The following is a 12,052-nucleotide window of genomic DNA, read 5'->3' as shown; positions in this document are numbered from 1 at the left end:
CTGGGTTTGCATCTCCGCTCCTCCACCTGCAGCTGCTGGGTGACCTTGGGCCAGTCACACTTCTTTGAAGTCTCTCAGCCTCACTAACCTCACAGAGTGTTTGTTGTGGGGGAGGAAGGGAAAGGAGAATGTTAGCCGCTTGGAGACTCCTTCGGGTAGTGATAAAGCGGGATATCAAATCCAAACTCCTCTTCTTCCTCTACTTTTGCCCAATGTGGGGCTATTTGTTGGGTCTCTATAAGGGATGGGGAACCTCCAGATGTTGCTGGACTACAACTACCATCCTCCTGGTTCTTTGGCCATGTTGGCTGGAGTTGATGGGAGCCGAGTCCATCAACATCTGGGAGGCCACATTTTCCCTGCCCCTGGACTATGTTATAGCTGAATTGGGATTTGAACTCTGTTCCAGCATGCTATCTGGCAGGAGTGGCTAACTTTTTTTTGGCACAACAGCTTCACTCACTTTTGGCCAATCCTCTGAGGCCTGCAGGCTGCCAGTGAGGGCATTCAATCCATGTTCTTACACAGGCACACAGCTTCCTTTCCTTGGATATCAGCTGAGGAGGTGGGGAGACGGCGATTTTTATCCCCAGCTGAGTGCTGGGCCAAGGGAAGAGGTTCAAACTTCTCTTTCTACCCCAGCATTTTGTCACTTTTCATTTTTTGCCCTTTAGCCGCTGTCAAAACTGGTGATGTATCATGAGACCAGAAGAATTTGCTTGCAAGCTGAACCATTCTGGCTCTTTGGCAATCGCTGAGTGGTAATCGCTTTCAAAAGTGTAACATTTACCACTTGCTGACTGGCTTTTAAAATAAAGATTTAGAGTTGAGCCCAATTAAATCATTGCGCTTGTGGAACAAGGCTTCCCTTCTCTCCCCTCCTCCTGTGCGTCTCTCAGATTTGCTCTGGGGAGCCTGCCAACCCTCCAGAACAGTTTTGAGGGGGGCAGAGATGTAGGGGAAGGGGTCAGAGGGAGGGGAAGTTCAGGTGCATCAGTGAAAGGCATTCCACGAGCACAATTACAATCCAATAATAATACTAACACATAGTAATAATTCTTTGTAACTTTTCAAAGCACTTCATTATCTAGTTGTAATCAAGTAAGCTAATTCAGTACAGTCGTACCTTGGTTTTCGAACAGCTTAGTTCTCGAATGTTTTGGCTCCCGAACGCTGCAAACCTGGAAGTGACTGTTTCGGTTTGTGAACTATTTTTGGAAGCCGAACATCTGATGGGGCTTCCGATTGGCTGTAGGAGTTCCCTGCAGTCAGTCAGAAGCCGCGCGTCGGAGGGACTTCTGAAACGGATTCGGTTTGACTTCCCAAGGTACGACTGTACTATTACATGCCCCGTCCCCATCCCATTCCAGATGTTGATGTTGGGACTGAGGTTAAGTGGGAGTCAGTTGGTTTAAGTTTTCTGGTGAGTTCATGGTACATGGAAGGCTCAAACTGAGGACTTCCTGATTCATAGCTCAGCCTCCTGGTCACTGCTTCGTCAGCTTTTCAAGATACCATGTAGGTGTTTGCTAGAGTAGATGTTTTTGTGTGTGTGAATCTGGGATTGGTGCACAGGATGACCTAAAGCTAGGGTTCTCTTCATTTTACTGTTCACCCAGTAAAAATTAGTCCCTGCATAAGATGTCTGTGCATTCATAAGGTAAAGGTAAAGGTACCCCTGCCCGTACGGGCCAGTCGTGTCTGACTCTAGGGTTGTGCGCCCATCTCACTTAAGAGGCAGGAGGCCAGCGCTGTCCGGAGACACTTCTGGGTCACGTGTCCAGCGTGACGAAGCTGCTCTGGTGAGCCAGCACCAGCGCAGCACACGGAAACGGCGCTTACCTTCCCGCTATAAAGCGGTACCTATTTATCTACTTGCACTTAAGGGTGCTTTCGAACTGCTAGGTGGGCAGGAGGTGCATTCATAGGATACTTTTTAAAAGCCAGCCAGTAAGTGCAAAAAGCTGTGCTAGAAGTGGTCTTCTGTTTCTTGTCCCAAGTACCAACATTGTCATGTTACTGTCTCAAACAGGCACAATTTTCTAAGGTCCAGATTGCAATTTGCAATAGAAACCAGCATTTAAAGTTTCGGCTGCGCGCATTTGCTTTCAGTTGCTGCTTTAGATTCTTCTGAGGTCCAGCAAAAATGCTGTTTCTGTGAAAGGGTGAAGGGAACTCTCTCTCACCCAAACTCTGTGCTGTTTTAATTGTGAAAGTCCTTACAAATGCTAATAAGCTCAAGGGGCCAGCAAAGTAGCAGAAGTGTAGGGGAAACATTGAGAATAGTGCATTCAAGTGAATATTTATGCACAGGGCAGGCAGGAAACTGGAGATTAAGAAATGTAGGGAGACAGGCATGAGCATCCTTCACTGGGTTCTTTTTCTCCTCCTTTTACAATGTCTCATTAGGTTGTAAAGCCGTTCCTTTCAGTAGCACTGCTGGGTTGTCTCATTCAATTGGCCTTCAAAGTTGCACAGTCGGTTGGTGGCTGAGCCTTTGTCGAATGCTTTTTTAGAATAAGTGTTGTCTCTGCTTAGAAGAGTTGCGAAAATGCAGTTGATTTGCAGGACATGACTGGCAGGTTATTTCCCTCAGTTTTTTTTCACCTGAAGTTTATGCCAGCTAAAAATAAGCAGCAGATTTGTAATGTGATGGATTTCACAGTTGATAAAGACAACAATAGAAGGAATCTTTGCAGCTTCTTTTGTTTGATTGAAGCACTGGCAGTTCCTCTGTTTGATGCCTTCGAATGATGAGAAAAGGGTAAAAGATGACAGACAAAAGGAAGTATTCCTTTAGAAATGGAAACTAAGCAATAGAAAGGACTGTCAGTGGCACACAAGCACAAATGACTTTATAAAACAGGAGTGGGGAACTGGATCTGGCTGGTGGGATCTGTTCAGTGCCGGATATGCATGGCTGTCCAGCCTTTGCCTGAACACCCCCAGTGAGGGAGAGCTCACCACCCCACGGGTCATTTATTCCACTGTCAAGCTGCTACTCTCATCAATAAGTTTATCCTGATGTTCAGCTGAAATCTGCCCCCCTGTAACTTGCACCCATTCAGATGGGAGTATCTGGAGGTCTCTATCATGTCATGCCTCAGCGCCTAGGACTTGCCGATCGAAAGGTCGGCGGTTCGAATCCCTGCGGCGGGGTGTGCTCCCGCTGCTCGGTCCCAGCGCCTGCCAACCTAGCAGTTCGAAAGCACCTCCGGGTGCAAGTAGATAAATAGGGACCGCTTACCAGCGGGAAGGTAAACGGCGTTTCCGTGTGCGGCTCTGGCTCGCCAGAGCAGCGATGTCACGCTGGCCACGTGACCCGGAAGTGTCTTCGGACAGCGCTGGCCCCTGGCCTCTTAAGTGAGATGGGCGCACAACCCCAGAGTCTGTCAAGACTGGCCCGTACGGGCAGGGGTACCTTTACCTTTACCTTTATCATGTCATGTTAGTTTGATCCTCAGTCTCTGTGCCATGTGCTTCTCTAAGCATCTTCTTGTGGAAAAAGGTGGCTTGTAAACACAACACACAAACTTTGATCCTCCTCCAAATTGCTTCCATAGGGAGCTGCCAGCTGTGGGTACCATAGCTAAGTGACGTGTCCTGCTCCTTTTTGCCCAGAATGATGGAGTTAGGTCAGTGTTATAAACTGAGATATGAAAGCCAGGAGCTAAATGGCACCTTAAACTTGGGTTATGGGCACAACAATGGAATGTCTAGGTGCATTATTTTTTAAGAGAGATATCACATTTTCTTGTGATTTTCTTCTCCAGAAACCGTTGCACGTGAATGCTCAGCGTGTGTTTCCAAATCTCAGTTCTATAAGTTCTTTATGCTTTTCTCCTTCAGGCATGCTAGATCAAGAAACTACGTACGTGAATTGGAATCATGCAGACTGGAAACCGTGTCTGTGGATTTTGGAGACTACCATCCACTCAAACCCATTACAGTAGGTTTCCTTTGCAACACTTCAACAGTCCTGTGTAGTCATGTTGGTACAGGAGACCGGGGACAAACTAATGAACAAACCCTTCTTGGTTCTCATGCTGATGCTCTGGAATGGGCCCATCTCTGTGTGCCTTCTAGCACTTGATGGAAGAAGCCTTGCTTCTTTAAAAAAGCCTTTGGGAAAAGGGGAACTGTGCACCATTTGTGCAGTTTACACCGATATTAGAATTTTCAGTTTTCTAGTTGTGAGATGTGGATTTGATTCATACAGCTAGAGCCCCGATTTACTTCCTTAATCCTATGCACAGTTAGACTGTGCCTAGAACTAGTTCATTTCTTCACCATTGTATTCCTAAATTGGGATTGGGCAAAATGGTACCCTCTGGATAACAACTCCGGTCAGTCCTTGCCAGCATGGGGAAAGGTCAGAGATGATGGGAATTGTAGTAACTAACATCGGTAGAGCGTCACATTGACTACCCCTACCTAAAGCAATGGACTTAGGCATGCAAAACTCAGTTTAGAGGATTGCAGCTTCGGCCTGCAATTCTGTATGCACATATCTGGGTGTAAGTCCTATTGAACGCAGTGGAACTTGCTTCTGAGTAGACAGTTGTACAGTCGCACAGCCTTGGTGCAAGATAGCAGTTTACGGCTGCATTTGTATGCACGCTTATCTTGGAGTAAGCCTTATTAAAATAAGCAAGGCTGAGTAAATGTGCAAAGAATAGTCTTGTTAGTATCTGGTGCTCCTTCTGACTATTATTATGTATTCCTCAGGTAATGGAATCAAAGACAAAGAAATTAGGCCGCAAAGGAAGCACTTCCTCTACTTCCTCCTCCTCTTCCAGTTCAATGATGGATCCCCTGAGCAGTGTGTTGGACGGCACTGATCCTTTGTCGTTGTTTGCTGCAACTGCAGATCCCCTGCTGACTGCAACTACGGTAACATTCTTGTCGCATTGACTAGATCCTTGTGAGCCTGCCTGCCTGCAGCTCTGCTCTGTGGCCTGTAATGGAATGATGATGGCTTGAGGAAGGGCCATAGCTCAGAGGTAGAGCATCTGCCTTGGCTACAGAAGGTTCCAGGTTCAATTCCTGGCGTCTCCAAGCAGGGCTGGGCTGGGGAAAACCCCTGCTTGAATCCCTGGTTATTATTTATACCCTGCCTAGCTGGCTGGGTTTCCCCAGCCATTCTGAGCTAGATAAACCAGTGGCCTGACACAATATGAGACCGCTTCCTTTGCTCTGAACCAGGGACTTGGCTTTTTTGGTGGTGGCCCTGAACTTACAGAATCTATTTCATGTTCCTTCATCATTGTTTGTTTTAAAAAGGTTTTTGTTCATTTTTATGAAACAGTATGCTTTTTATTTAAGTTGCATTTTTTTTAATGCTCCACTTTAGATCAGATTCTACTGTCCACCTTAGTATATATGCATATTTGTTTAACTGATAGTGTCTTTTTTGTTTCATATTTAGTTGCAAACATATATATATATGCAAACATATATATATATATATATATATATATATATATATATATATATATATATATATATATATATTTGCTACGAAAGCAAATATATATATATATATATATATATATATATATGCGCAATACTGCTCTGGAACCAGGTATCAAGGTGATGTACATCACAACATCAAACGCATTCAGGAAACAATTAGAAACAGACAGAGAATCACTGAGCAGAAAAAGAAATTAAGAATTTAGTAAATGCTTGAGCGAACAAAAGTATATTTAATTGCCAGCAAAAAAGCATACGCTGGGAGAAGGTTGTTTCATAATGTGAGCTGGAAATGTCTGAGAATGTCTTTGTTCTGCTTGCCATCTGGTGGCTCAAAGCAGGCCTTGGCCACCACCAAGAGAGGTGCTTTCAAAGCTCTTGGTAGGCAGGAAGGTTCATCTGGCTGTGTCACCGTTGCATACTGCCTTCTGCCGGTTCTCATGTCCTGAAAGGTGGCTTAGGAAACATTTTGCTAATAGCAGATGCACAAATAATAGACTGTGTTTCTGCAGGCGTTGCTAGGATGTGTATCATTAGTTATACGTGTTCAGGGGTGGGAAACCTCTGATCCTGGGTGTCAGGCTGGAGGAATCCTCTCCCTCCCCCCTGATGGCACCGAGAATCAGGGAGGAAACAAGAAAGTTCTTATGATTTATTCAGTCATCATGGTGAAAGACAAAGAAATCCAATCATTCCTCCATGATGGAGTTGCTCGCACTGAGCTCCTCCTCTCTTCCCTTCTAACAACAACACCTGCTTCTACGGCGTCTTCCTGTGGCCAACTGTGGTTGTGCCCTTTGTTCTTGCACCGTTAACGAACATCACATTTTGGGAGAAGGGGGTTTGGTTATACTGTCCAGTGACATGTCAGCTAGCTGCTCTGTCCCCTCCTCCTTCTTCTCCTAACACTGCATAACTCTGTTGTTCTCCTGTCTCAGCTGTTATCTTCCTCAAAGCCCTGTTGTAATTTGAGGCTGCCTTCCTCTCCCCTGGAAGCTACAGGCAAAAGAGTGGGGCGCGACCTCCACCACTCCTCCTCTTCAGTCCAGTCCCTGACACAGGGCCCAAACATGGCCCTCTGGGTCTCTCCATCTGGCCCTTGGAACTCTTCCCTGGCCACACCCACTTACTGGCCCTGCTCCACACCCTGAGTGATAGATAGATAATTTATTACGGTCAAAGACCAGCTCACAATGCACAATAAAAACAGCGTTCATAAAGATAAAATATACAATTAGAGCAAGTTGCAGCAATAGCTCATGAGTTAAAATTGAGATATATACATACACCTGTACAACTGAGATTTGGGCTACCATAAAAATTGACCCTGAGGCGCCCCAAAGGACGACTTTATCTTTTCCCTAAGAAGCTATTTTATTCTAGAGGAAGATATGTGCCTACAAATCGGGGCACAGAATCTGGCTACCAGCCAGGTTGTCTTGTGATCTTTGCCTAAGAGAAGAGAATTAAGTTTAGACTTGTCTGAAAGATCGGCGAGCCTCTTCAGCAAAGGATCAATGGTGTCTCTACGAATCGCAGCATAAAAAGGACATCTAAAAAATATATGTTCAGGGCTTCCTATTTCCCCTAATGGGCAGGCGCAACACCCTGAGTGCATTTGCCTGGCTGGAATGTGTGTGCTTGAGCCAGGATAATGTCTGTCGCTTGCCTAGAGGACAAAGAGGGCTGTGCAAGTGTGTTTAAGAGCCAGCCTACTGCACAAAGATAGAATTTGCATCTCTTGCTCTACCCACATTTGCCTCTGGCCCTGCCCAGCACGGGTGTGTCTGTAAACTGAATGCCACCCTTGCTCTGAAAAATATGGTATTTTTAAATGATGAAATTTACAACATGCCAGAGGCCAAACATCTCATTTACGTGGAGGATTCTGTGCCTCGCTTCTCTCTCCTCTACAGGATAGTGCCAGAAAGAAACGGGATAAAGATGATTCCTCGGCTGTTGGCAGTGACTTTGAGCCTTGGTCGAGCAAACGGGCTGACATCCTTGCTCGGTACACAACAAACGAAAAGCTTTCCATTGTGAGTGAACGTTCGGTTATGTTTCAAGAGGAAAGGTGGGATATAAATGCAACAACAACAACAACAATTAATGATAATAATATCAACAAAGTAGGAAAGTAGGTCCAGTCTTTTTGGGTGTGCAAGCACATACAATAAATTTTGATTTAGCATAGCAGATGTTTGTAATGTGCATTTTAAAGCCATTGAGAGAACAGCATAGCATCCTTCTGAATTGTACATATTTATTCCTAAAGGCACTTAAAAATTAGTGCATGGGAGGGTAGGATGGGCATGGAAATAGCAGTGTAACCGTGCCTACTCAGAAGGAAGCCCCATTGGATTCAGTTTGGCAGTAAGTGGGTTTGGGATTGCATTCTAAAGCAGCACTACTGAACTTAGGGTTGTATCCAGTGATAATCATATAGAGAGCAGACCCATTAAAAGGAACAGACATGACCCAGAGCTCATCCATATTTACCTTTTGCCCTGACAAAAGCCTTCATCCCATATGCCCTGTCTTTTATCATGGTTACCGTAAAACCACACTTTTACATCTGAAACAATGTGTTGCCTGAGCTTGAGAGTCTCAGAACTGTTCCTCGGGCAGGATGTTAAACACAACATCCCTCTTAGTCCCTGAATATTTAAAATAAAAGTTTAGCATCCTACTCTTAAGAACTCTTAACAACTTTTAATTACAACCTATCATTGGTTCACATTGTTCTGGCTTTTTGTTATACCACTACACCTGTCAGCTGTTGGGAATTATTGCTTTTGAAAACACATGTTTTGTTTCATTGCAGAACTTGTGTATGGGATCTGAAAAAGGTACGTGGTCACTTTAATATGTAGCTCTGTGGAAGGGGGGGAAATGTTTTAAACATGTCACAGAATTGTTTTCTATTTTCCTACTTGCTTATAGGAATATTGAAATTGCCACATAAATATTCCACAGCGCATGGTTACGAGAAAAGCTGGAAATTAGGTGCAAAATATCTCAATAATCTAACTGTGAAACATGAAGTTTCAATAGCCATCGTCCCGTTAAAAGACGTAATTTAGGTTAGTGCTGCTCCAAGTGGTGGTCTGTGGACTGGTACCAGTCCATGAGCAATCAACTGTAGGACCCTAGCAACTCCACCACAGTCCAGGTTGGGTAGGATCCCTTAGGGACCAAGCATGGTATGTGTCCCTGGTATTTTGGGGCAGAAAATTGCCAGTCCATCACATCAGATAGCTTGAGAAGCACTGATTTAGGAATTATATAGTGGCGCTGTGGGTTAAACCACAGAGCCTAGGACTTGCTGTTCAGAAGGTTGGCGGTTCAAATCCCCATGACGGGGTCAGCTCCCGTTGATCGGTCCCTGCTCCTGCCCACCTAGCAGTTCGAAAGAACATCAAAGTGCAAGTAGACAAATAGGTACCGCTCTGGCGGGAAGGTAAATGGCATTTCCGTGCGCTGCTCTGGTTTGCCAGAAGCGGCTTAGTCATTCTGGCCACATAACCCGGAAGCTGTACACCGGCTCCCTAGGCCAATAAAGCGAGATGAGCGCCGCAACCCCAGAGTCGGTCACAACTGGACCTAATGGTCAGGGGTCCCTTTACCTTTACCTGTTAGTTACAGGTAGCTTGATTTGCCTGGGGGTTATGTTCCAGAGCCCCACATGTGTCGGCGGGGCCTGCACAAGGCCGCCTCATTCTTCCTTGTTCCTCTCCCACTCCGCCCTGTTCTGCCTGTTTTTGCGACCTTTTGGTTCACATCTGTGGTTGGCTCTATTCAGAATCGTGCACATATGGGATGCACCTAAAACTGTCACTGCCTGTACATCAGCCCCAAATTAGCAACGAATCCCTCCTTCCCAAATTTATTCAGTGGCTTGTTTGGGAATGGTTTCGTAGGGTCACAAGCTTGTAGAGTTGGAAGGGACCACAAAGGTCATCTAGTCCAAACCCCCTGCAGTGAAGGAGTCTCTTGTGCAACGTGGGGCTCCAACCCACGACCCTGAGATTAAGAGTCTCATGCTTTGCCGACTGAGCTCTGTTGCAGTTTAAAGCATTCCAGGATGTGATTCCCTTCAGGAAAAGCAACAACTCCTGGATCAGCAGTTTCTGAGAAGGTGCGGACAAGGCTGGAAGAGCTGGATGATCTCGAAGAGGTGAGCGAGCACTTTCATTTCCCTACGTTTATACCCCACCACCCTGCTTTTTAAATAAAATATTCAGGGTAGCTCGCAAGACGGAACAAAATAGACTAATGAGAAAAAAAGCAGCAATAAAGCCAGCAGCAGTTTTCAGACTGGAAAAAAAACAAGGGCAAAATACATGAAAGGATGGTAATCTAAAAATTGGTTGCTGAGATAATAATAATAATAATAATAATAATAATAATAATAATAATAATATATTTATTATTTATACCCTGCGGCTTCCAACAGAACATTAAAATATAATAACCAATTAAACATTAAAAGCTTCCCTAAACAGGGCTGCCTTCAGATGTCTTCTAAAGTCTTGTGGTTGTTTTTCTCTTTGACATCTGGTGGGAGGGTGTTCCACAGGGCCGGTGCCACTACCGAGAAGGCCCTCTGCCTGGTTCCCTGTAACTTAGCTTCTCGCAGCGAGGGAGCCGTCAGAAGGCCCTCGGCACTGGACCTCAGAACGATGGGGGTGGAGACGCTCCTTCAGGAATACTGGACCGAGGCTGTTTAGGGCTTTAAAGGTCAGCACCAACACTTTGAATTGTGCTCGGAAACGTACTGGGAGCCAGTGTAGGTCTTTCAAGAACGGTGTTATATGGTCTCGGCAGCCACTCCCAGTCACCAGTCTAGCTGCTGCATTCTGAATTAGTTGTAGTTTCCGGGTCACCTTCAAAGGTAGCCCCACATAGAGCACTTTGCAGTAGTCCATGCAAGAGATAACTAAAGCATGCAGCATTCTGGTGAGACAGTCCGTGGGCAGGTAGGGTCTCAGCCTGCGTACCAGGTGGAGCTGGTAGACAGCTGCCCTGGACACAGAATTGACCTGCGCCTCCGTGGACATGTTTTGAGACTACAGTTCCCATCATCCCTGACCACTGCTCCTGTTAGCTAGGGATGATTGGAGTTGTAGTCCCAAAACATCTGGAGGGCCGAGTTTGCCTACGCCTGCCTTAAGACCCCTCCTCCGAAGCCCTTTGATTCTGTTGGTTCACTTTATTTCCAGGTCACATTTCATGATTTTAACAATATTTATTCAAAACAAGAGCGGCAGCAGAGCCCTCCGGTGGCCCAGTGCCTGATTTCTAGTTTTTTAAAAAGAAAAAGGAAGAAAGAAAGCGTAATAACATCAGTCTTCCCACACCTTACTTCCCAAAGTACACCGGCTTCCTGAGAAGCACAGCATTTGATGCATTGATCCTGCAATTTGTAGCGATATAAATATCAAGAGATTCTGCCGGAGGGTAAATCAGGCAACCCGGTGGTGCTCTTTGACTGCAGAGGATGCTGCTGGCCTGCTTCAAAGGAGAGCCAAACGCATCCAGCTGCCCTTGAATTTCAATGATAGTTTTGTTATGTAATCTACCACTTGGCAGCTCTGCAGAAGCCAAAGGGAGAGGAGGAAGCTCTTGGAAAAAAAGAAGCTTTCCTTGTTTTTCATACGTATATAAATTCACTTGTTTTGCATACTGCTTCCTTCTTCTTTTTTCCAGGGGTCACAAAAGGAGCTGTTAAACTTGACTCAGCAAGATTATACAAACCGGATTGAAGAACTCAATCAATCTTTGAAGGATGCTTGGGCCTCGGATCAAAAAGTGAAAGCTCTAAAGATAGTCATACAGGTTAGCGTTACATGTTGTGCGTGTTCTGCACATCAAAATGATTGGGGTTAAAGCATAGCGAAAATTGCGTGTTAAAGGTGCTGTTAATTCTGTTGGGTTCCAAAAGGTCGTCTGGGAGCAGCACTGACCCTTAGCGCTTGATCAAGATGCCCCTCTCTCTGAGCCAGACCCACCTCTTTCTTGATGGTGTTACCCTGGGTAATATGGCTTTGGGAAGGAGGTGCGAGGCTCTGGCAGGATCCTTGAGCCCTCCTCCTTCCTTCCCAAAGTCTAGAAAGTGCTTGCCCAGCTTTGGGAAGGAGGACTCTAGGACCCTGTCAAAGCCCCCACGCCGCTTTCCCCGAAGCACTTACAGCCTTTGAGAAGGTGCCCTAATGGCAGTGGCCCTAAATCCACCTCTGTTGTACCACTGGCCATTTGCTTGTTCTCGCTCGTGGGCCCCAGTTCACAGAGCCATCCAAACTTAAGCCTGCATATACACCATGCATTTTCAATGCGTGCCTACTCCGAAAGAATCCTGGGAACTGCATTTTGTTAAGAGTGCTGGGAATCGCAACTCTGTGAGAGGTAAACTACAGTTCCCAGGATTCTTTTGGGGGGAAATCATGTGCTTTTTAAATGTATGCTGTGTGTGCAGCTGGAGAAGGCAAAAACGAATGGAGGTTCTTGCTCCTTCTCGCTGCTCACCCCCTTGGTGAAGGCAGGTGAACAAGCAGCCACAGGAAGGAGCAGCAGCAGG

At 45.7% G+C, this 12,052-nt stretch overlaps 1 protein-coding gene across 4 annotated transcripts in view; it reads left to right on the top strand.

The window, feature by feature from the left end:
* VPS35L (VPS35 endosomal protein sorting factor like) overlaps positions 1-12,052 on the top strand; it is an 83,307-nt gene that overhangs the window by 3,894 nt on the left and 67,361 nt on the right. For 3 of the 4 annotated variants that reach the window (XM_081888876.1, XM_081888873.1, XM_081888875.1), the window contains exons 2-7: positions 3,850-3,949; positions 4,729-4,893; positions 7,392-7,514; positions 8,300-8,324; positions 9,576-9,652; positions 11,185-11,313. In XM_081888876.1, coding sequence (XP_081745002.1) covers positions 3,850-3,949; positions 4,729-4,893; positions 7,392-7,514; positions 8,300-8,324; positions 9,576-9,652; positions 11,185-11,313 — 619 coding nt within the window. Of the gene's footprint in view, positions 1-2,738; positions 2,765-3,849; positions 3,950-4,728; positions 4,894-7,391; positions 7,515-8,299; positions 8,325-9,575; positions 9,653-11,184; positions 11,314-12,052 lie in introns of those variants that run through there. The other variant, XM_081888874.1, reaches the window with a different exon arrangement.

The sequence above is a fragment of the Podarcis melisellensis genome (assembly GCF_964234715.1).
Source record: "Podarcis melisellensis genome assembly, chromosome: 14".
NCBI lineage: Eukaryota > Metazoa > Chordata > Lepidosauria > Squamata > Lacertidae > Podarcis > Podarcis melisellensis.
This window is presented reverse-complemented; position numbering and strand designations above follow the sequence as displayed.